The 9,224-nt window shown below is 34.9% G+C and overlaps 1 protein-coding gene across 1 annotated transcript; it reads left to right on the top strand.

The window, feature by feature from the left end:
* Positions 1 to 2,163: 2,163 nt before the first annotated feature.
* On the top strand, positions 2,164 to 2,761 carry LOC118829051 (small ubiquitin-related modifier 2-like; the record flags this gene model as incomplete). Its single annotated transcript, XM_036735984.1, has 1 exon — positions 2,164 to 2,761. A coding segment is annotated over one exon (462 nt), but the record flags the coding sequence as incomplete, so codon positions are not given.
* Positions 2,762 to 9,224: the final 6,463 nt, after the last annotated feature.

Raw genomic sequence — 9,224 nt, forward strand, 5'->3', positions numbered from 1 at the left:
TAAAACCAAGAATCACCTACCCAGCAAAACTGAGTATAATACTCTTGGGCAAAATATACACTTTAAATGAAATAGAGGACTTTTAGGCATTCTTTATGAAAAGATCAAAGCTGAGTAGAAAATTTGACTTTCAAATACAAGAATCAAGAGAAGCATGAAAAGGTAAACAGGAAAGAGAAATCATAAGGGACTTATTAAAGTTGAACTGTTTACATTTCTACATGGAAAGATGATAATTGTAACTCATGAGACCTTTCTCAGTATTAAGGTCCTTGAAGGGAATGTACATGTATATAGACAGATGACACAGGATGAGTTGAATATGAAGGGATGATATCTAAAAAATAAAATTAATGAGTGAGAGAGGAATACATTGGAAGAAAGAGAAAGGGAGAGATAGAATGGGGTAAATTATTTCAGATAAAAGAGGCAAAAATGTTGTTATAAAGGAAGGGAAGAGGGGGGAAAGGGAATGAGTGAACCTTACTCTCATTGTATTTGGCTTAAGGATGGAATAACATACACACTCAATTTGATGTATTACCTGCAGGGAAGTAGAAGGGAAGAGGATAAGAGGGAGTGGGATGATAGAAAAGAGGGCAGATTGGGGAGGTGATACTCAGAAGCAAACACTTTTGAAAAGAGACAAGGTCGAAGGAGAAAATAGAATAAATGTGCGAATAGGATGGAGGGAAATGTAGTCTTTTACAACACGACGATTATGAAAGTGTTTTGCATGATGACCCGTGTATAACCTATATTGAATTGCTTGCGTTCTTAATGAGGGTGGGTGAGGAGGGAGGAAGGGAGAGAATTTTTACAAATATTAAAAATTGTTTTCACATGTAACCTGGAAATAATATCTACCATAAAGTAAGCATAGAAATCTATCTTGCCCTACAAGAAAGTAAGGGGGAAGGGAATAGGGGGATGTGGTGATAGAAGGGAGGGTAGACTGTGGAAAGGGGTAATGACAATACATGCCATCTTGGGGTGGGGGATAGGGGAGAGACAGGGAGAAAATTTGTAACTCAAAATCTTGTGGAAATGAATGTTGAAAACTAAAATAAATAAATTAATCTAAGAAAAAGAAAAAAATCAATTTCCCACATTGTGGGCATCTAGATATATGTGTGTGTATGTGTGTGTATGCATGTGTACTCATGCTTCTCTCATTTTGTCCTTGTGAAATTAATTCATTGAACCTCAGTGTAACACTTTACAACTGTCCATAGTAAGTTCCATCTTGGGCAATTTAAGTCTAATTTTCTAGTTTGATAAGATATTTTGGTATTTTAGCTCTATCATCCAGTATGTTAGCTATATTACCAAATTAATGTCACTTGTAAATTTTATAAATTTGGTATTATTAAATCCAAATCATTGATAAAAATATTAAACATTACAGGCATAAGCACACATCCCCAGCAGTACTCCACAGGAGACTTCCATCCAATTTGTCATAGAACTATCAGTAATTTTTCTTTCAGCCAATTCCAGACATTTATCCAGTTCCAAATTGCTTTAATTACATCATCTACTCCATGTCTCTCCTTCATTTCCAAAACAGATCCTTATTAGATGCTTTGCTAAAAAGAGTTCTTTCAGAAATGGAAATAAAGTAAATATGGCATGACTTGTTCTAGTGTTTTGTATTCATTGCTAGTGTTGTGTATTCATTGCTATTTCTTTAGTAATACTTTCCATAGTTTTGCAAAGAATTATACTCCATAGAACCAGAAGAACACTGTACACAGTAATAATAATATTATATGATGATCAACTCTGAAAGACATAGCTACTCTATTCAAGACAACATTCCAAGACAATTCTAAATGACTCATGATTAAAAATGCTATCGACCTCCAGAGGGACACCTGTTGAACTCTGAGTGCATATAGAAGTATACTTTTCCACTTTATTTTTCTTGCTTTTTTGCAACATGACTAATATGGAAATACATTTTGATGACTTCACATAATGGATACATTGCTTTTCTTCTCAATGGGTGGGAACAAAAGAGAATCCGAAACTCAGTTATTTTTTAAATGAATGTTAAAGACAAAAACATTTTTTAAAAGAATTACACTCTTCTTCCTCCTCCTCCTCCTCTTCCTCCTCCTCCTCGTCCTCCTCCTCCTCCTTCTCCTCTTCCACCTCCTCCTCCTCCTTTTTCTTCTCCTCCTCTTCCTCACCATCATCACCATCATCTTCCTCCTCCTCCTCCTCCTCCTGCTCCTGCTCCTGCCGCTGCTGCTTCTCCCCCCGTTCCCTTGGAGCGGACCATCCTGGTGCCTCTTTTGTGAAGCGGCGGCTGAGGAGACCGCGGGACTCGCCATGGCCGACGAAAAGCCGAAGGAAGGAGTCAAGACTGAAAACAACGACCACATTAATTTGAAGGTGGCAGGGCAAGATGGTTCAGTGGTGCAATTTAAGATTAAGAGGCACACACCACTTAGTAAACTAATGAAAGCCTATTGTGAACGACAGGGTTTGTCAATGAGGCAGATCGGATTCCGATTTGATGGGCAACCAATCAATGAAACAGACACACCTGCACAGTTGGAAATGGAAGATGAAGATACAATTGATGTATTCCAGCAGCAGACAGGAGGCGCTTACTAAAAAGAATCTACAACTCTTCTCCAGAACTGTGCTCCCAAGAAAAACAATACATTCACAATTAGAAACCAAGATTTGGTTCATCCACATCCTGACTACTGCAGTATAGTTTTCTCTCTTCTTTGATTCCCTTCCCCCGTTCCTTTGTTGTACATAAAGTAACTGGTGTATGTGCACAGGCATAATGCGTATTTTTTTTTAACTAAATGGCCGATGGTATGTTTTGATCAACATCAAATGGAGATGGGGAGGGGAAAAAACAAACTGGTTCTGTGAAAATACCCCTTTTCTCCATTAGTGGCATGCTCATTCAACTTTTATCTTTATATTCCAGTAAGTTATTTTGCTCTCACTGTTTAACAACAAAAAAAAAAAACCCACAAAAAAAATCCTTGCATACCTTGTTTGATTGGATAATTTCAATGTTTTTCTTTTATCATTGTAAAACCAAGGACGATTTTATAACTTTTTTGTACGTAGCTGTTACATGTAGGGCAATCTCTGTCTCTCAGTAGGGATAAATTACTATAAAGAAATTGATCCTAGATAGTTTTCCCTTCAAGTCAAACATCTTGTTGTTTAAATAAACTTCTTGTTTAAAATAAAAAAAAAAAGAATTACACTCAAGCTCAGTAGCTTATAATTTTCAGGTTACATTCTCCTACCATTATTTAAAAAATGCTTATCACTAGATTTGGTGATCACTTCTCTGCTGAAACATCTTCAGTGACTCCTTTTGACTACTATGTAAAGTTCAAAGCTCCTTTACCTGGCATTTAAGGCCCAACGTAATCCACTCAAAGTTATTACCAGACTATTCTCATGTCACTCTTCTCCACCAGGCTATAATCCAGTCAGGCTAAATTACTTTCTATCCCCTGTGAATCCCACCTCTTGATTTTGATTAAGTTGTTCCTTAAACTTGAAATTTTTCCCTTCTCTATCTTTACTTGATGAATTTCTACCCATCCTTTAAGTAAAACTCAAATTCTATCTACTCTATGAGCCCTTATCTGATTTCTGTTATCAACAATGACCTTCTCCTTTTACCTTTCATAGTACTTTATTTCTCAGCTTCCTGATGAACTTATCACATAGTTAGCTGGTTTTGTGTCCTATCTTCCTATTACTGTATAAAATCCATGAAGGTAGAAATCATATCTAATGTAAACATTGTGTCATCCCCAGGACCTAGTAGGGTGTTCATAAGGTACATTTAAATAACACATATTGACACCCAGAGCAGACAAGTGCCTTTTCCAAGGGCTCATATATGAAATAGTAAAGTTGGACATTTAAATCTAGGTCCTCTGGATTCATGAACCAATGTTGCTGTAGTTGTTTTTTCCATTATAGTATGGCATTACCTAAATGATTTTATGCAAATCATTCTGGACCTAAGTTTTCTCATTTTTAAAACATGGTGAATGTATTATATTTACCCAAATGTCAGATTCTCTTGAAAAATCCTATCAATTTTGTCCTAAAATACATGGTTAGTTTAAATGTAGTTTAAATTGTGTCACAATAAATTCAATAAATAATTTATTTTTCTTAAAATTTATTGTTTTAGCCATTATTTCATATATGTATGTATATATATATATGTATATCATATAAATGTATATACATGTAATGGCGATGGAGGGGCTTTGAAATAACTTCATTATTCAGATATTTCAAGTGTAAGGTCCTTTGAGTTGTAATGGTAATTATCCCATGTGATAACCGATTCCTGACTTACTAGCTGGATTGTTTCCTTGTGTTTCTACTCTGTCCTAGAATATGTGGTCTGTCTTGGAGGCTCATTCCAATGTCAGAGGATATCAAACATTATTTGCTCCCCCCAGTTAGTTCCACTGTGCATTAATACAGAACAGACACCACAATGGTGCCTGACAGGTCTGATGAATTGTGACGATCTGGAATATAATGGGACTGAGCTAACAGTTAGGTTTAGTTGGATATTTTTTAATCTAAAACCTGAGATGAATCTGAACCCCAGATCCATCAATATTTCTAGTGTCTCATTTGGAAACCAGTAATATCAATGATTGACTGCATTTTACAGTGTCAATGACACATTGAGTCATTTGTGGCATGATATATCATTATGTCAGATGGCATCAAATGTCACAAAATATCAGTTTCCATTTTTTCTTATTTCTGGTCCAGATGGAAAGTTTATATTCAGGCACATCTCTTTCCACAGAAATCATAGTACATAGCAACTTGATGAATCTTTGAAGGAAAGTAGAGATTCTAAGGAGGACATGAGAAATAAGTACATCCTGGCATGAAGAAAAGTGCAGAGGCAGAGAGATTGTTATCTGTAAGCAATAGCAAGAAAGCTAGTGGTGCTAGATCATAGAGGAAAGGCAGTGGGACAATATAATAAGACAAGAAAGTTTGTTTGGAGGTAGGCTATGGTGGAGGTAATTAGGAACCACTAGAGTATAATGTTCAGGGGAGTAAAGTGATTACACTTGTAGAATAGCAATATCACTGAATCAACATTTTAGAAGTTGTATTTGAAAGGGAAAAGAATAGAGGCAGGGGGAAGACTCGGGAAACTAGATGTCCAGTTAAGAGATGAGTAGGGCCTGAATTAGTATGATCACTGGATGAGCTGAGAGAAAAGGATGAGTGATACAGATGCTGAGGAGTTAGAAATGAAAAGACAGCAACTGATGAAGATGTAGGATGAAAAACAGTAAATGGTTGAGGATGACTTCGATGTTGCAAACTTGTATGACTAGAAAACTGCTTGTGCCCTTAGCAGAAATAGAGAAGCCTATGAATGAGGAGGGATTCTAGAGCTATATGGTGAATTCCATTTAAAATATTTATTGATATTTCTTTTTTTGTCTAAATGTTATTTCTTCCAGTAGAATATAATCTACTCAAGGTCTGGGACTTTTTTATTCTTTCAGCTTTTGTTTCCCCAAGGCCTAACACAAAAGGCACTTAAAAATGCTTGTTTATTGATTGATTAAAGGCCAATTTCCTCAATTTCTTAAAAGTTGTCATATTTAAATGCATGAGAAACTATTGAAATACAAGAATGACAATATAACTAGGATGCTGTTTGATGCAGGCAAAAGAACAGAAAGAAAAGGTCATGGAAAACATAATAAAAACACAAGGCCTCCACAGGTAAAGCAAAGCTCTTCACTGAGGCAATAATTTGGAAAACTCACATAAAAATCCAATAGTATTATTGGATGTTTAAATACATAACCATACAGCATTTCTCTTATAGCTTGAATAGATTTTTTTAAAAAATTTTCAACTCAACACTCAACAAATACCAAAATATGAAATAGTATGTGTATATATGTATGTATATACATATGCATGCATGTGTATACATACATATATGTATGTGTGTATAAACATACATACATACACATGTATCAACTAGGTGGTGCAGTGGATAGAGCTCTAGGCCTAGAGTCAGGAATGTTCATCTTCCTGAGTTCAAATACAGCCTCAGACTCCTATTACCTGTGTGACCCAGAGCAAGTAAGTCACTTAATCCTGTTTGCCTTAGTTACTCATCTGTAAAATGAATTGGAGAAGGAAATGGCAAACCACTCCAGTATCTTTGTCAAGAAAACCCCCAAAAGGGATCACAAAGAATCATACACAACGGAAACAACTTAACAACAAAAATATATACACACATTAGAACTTATAAAGACAATTGCATATGATCATGAATCTTTATTAACTTTCAACTACCTTTTTATTTAATTTTTTTCAATTCATAAAAATCCTGACTTTTATCTTGTTGGAAAAAAAATGTAATAAGTAAAACAGTTGAACCCTAAGTATGTCCAAAATATGTACCTTGAGCATATTGCTCCTCTGTCAGGAAGTGTATAACATGTTTCATTATGAGTCCTCTGGAATTGTGGTTGTTCATTGTGTTCATAAGAATTTATAAGCATTCAAAGCTGTTTTTCTTTACAATGTTATTATTTTGTGTCAATTGTTTTCATTTAATTCTTCTTAATTCTGCTCCATTCATTCTGCTTAATTTCATAGGTCTTTTAAATCAGTACCTTCATTCCTCCATTAATGAGCAACTCCTTGATTTGATCTCCACCAGCTCAAAAAATAGTTAATATAAATATTTTGTACATATGGGTTTATTTACTTTTTCTGTGATCTCTTTGAGATATAGCTCTAATAGCATCACTGGGCAGAAAGGTATAAACAGTTTAATGATGGTTGGGGCGTAGTTTCAAATTGTTTTTCAGAATGGCTGGATCAGTTCACAACTCCACCAAAAAGGCATGAATGTACCTACTTTCTCACAGACCCTGCAGCATTTTATATTTTCTGATGTTGTTGTTGTTGTTGTTTTTAAACCAACTTTGCTGGTCTGATGAGTTTGAGACAGAACATTAAAGTTGTCTTCATTTGTCTTTCTCTGTCAGTGATTTAGAAACATTTTTTTTATTCTTAAATTTTAAATTTATTTTTTTTTATTTTTGGTTTAAAACACTCAGTTCCACAATTTTTTTGGTTTCCAAATTTTCTCACCCTCTCACTCCTCATGCCTCCCCCACAAAGATGGTATGTAATCCAATGCAGGCTCTACATATCCTTTCACATTGAACTTATTTAAATAATAGTCCAGTTGTAAAGAAGAATTATAACCAATGGAATGAATCACGAGAAAGAATAAAAAAACCCAAAAAGAAGGCAAAAAGAGAGCAAACAGTTTGCCTCAATCTGCATTCAGAATCCATAATTCTTTCTCTGGATACACATAGCTTTTTCCATCATGAGTCTTTTGGAGCTGTCTTTGAACCTTGCATTGATGAGAGGAGGCAAGTCTATCAAAGTTAGTCCTTACAGAATCATGTAAAATGATCTCCTGGTTCTGCTCCCCTACCTCAGCATCAGTTCATATAAGTCTTTCCAGGTTATAATGAAGTCTGTCTGCCCTCATTTCTTATAGCACAATAGTATTCCATTACACTCATATACTGCTATCTCCTTGATTTCCAATTTTGCCACCACAAAAAGAGCTGCTATAAATATTTTTGTACATACAGGTCCATTTCCCACTTGTGTGATCTCTTTAGGATACAACCCTAGAAGTGGTATTGCTGGGGCAAAAGGTATGCACATTTTTATAGCCCTTTGGGCATACTTGCAAATTGCTCTCCAGAATGGCTGGATCAGTTCACAACTCCACCAACAGTGTAACAATGTTCCAATTTTCCCACATCCTCTCCAGCATTTATCATTTTCTTGTTTTGTCATGTTAGCCAATCTGACAGGAGAGATGTGGTACCTAAGAGTTGTTATGATTTGCATTTCTCTAATCAATAGTGTTTTAGAACATTTTTTTTCATGTGACTATAGATATCTTTCATTTCTTCCTCTGAAAACTGCCTGTTTATATCCTTTGACAATTTCTAAATTGGGGAATGATTTGTATTCCTATAAATCTGGCTCAGTTCCCTGTATATTTTAGATAGGAGGCCTTTGTCAGAGACATTGGTTGTAAAGATTTTCTCCCAATTTTCTGCTTCCCTCCTAATCTTTGTTGCAGTGGTTTTTTGTACAAAGACTTTCCAGTTTAACATAATTAAAACTATCCATTTTGCATTTTGTAATGTTCTCTATCTCTTGTTGGGTCATGAATTCTTCCCTTTCCCATAAATCTGACAGGTAAGCTATTCCTTGCTTTCCCAAATTGCTTATAGCATCAGCCTTTATTCCTAAATCATGCAACCATTTTGACTTTATTTTGGTATATGGTGTAAGATATTGGTTTATACCCAGTCTCTGCCATACTGTTTTGCAATTTTCCTAGTAGTTTTTGTGAAACAGTGAATTATTAACCAAGAAGCTGGATTCTTTGGGTTTATCAAAGAGTGGATTACTATAGTCATTGATTACTGGATATTGTGTATCTAACCTATTCCAGTTATCTAGCACTCTGTTTCTTAGCCAGTACCAAGTAGTTTTGATGACTGCTTTTTTATAATGCAGTTTAATATCTGGTATAGCTAGGCAACCTTCCCTAGCATTTCTTTTCATTAATTCCTCTGATATTCTGGATATTTTGTTTTCCCAAATGAATTTTGTTATTATTTTATTCAGTTCTGTAAAATAATATTTGGTAGTTTGATTGGTATGGCACTGAATAAGTAAATTAATTTAGGTAAAACTGTCATTTATATTATATTAGCTCAACCTAACCATGAGCAACTGGTGTTATTTATTTAGATCTGACTTTATTTGTGTGAGAAGTATTTTGTGATTGTGTTCATATGGGTCTTGGGTTTGTCTTGGCAGGTGGACTCCCAAATATTTTATAGTGTCTACAGTAACTTTAAATGGAATTTCTCTTTCTATCTCTTGATGTTGGGCTTTGTTAGTAACATATAGAATCCTGAAGATTTATGTGGGTTTATTTTATGTCCTGCAACTTTGCTAAAGTTGTTTATTACTTCAAGTAGTTTTTTACTTGATTCTCTGGAATTCTCTAAGTAAATCATCATATCATCTGCAAAAAGTGATAATTTAATTTCTTCTTTGCCTATTCTAATTCTTTCAATTTCTTTTTCTTCTCTTAA

Source organism: Trichosurus vulpecula, chromosome 8 (genome assembly GCF_011100635.1).
Source record: "Trichosurus vulpecula isolate mTriVul1 chromosome 8, mTriVul1.pri, whole genome shotgun sequence".
Taxonomy (NCBI): domain Eukaryota; kingdom Metazoa; phylum Chordata; class Mammalia; order Diprotodontia; family Phalangeridae; genus Trichosurus; species Trichosurus vulpecula.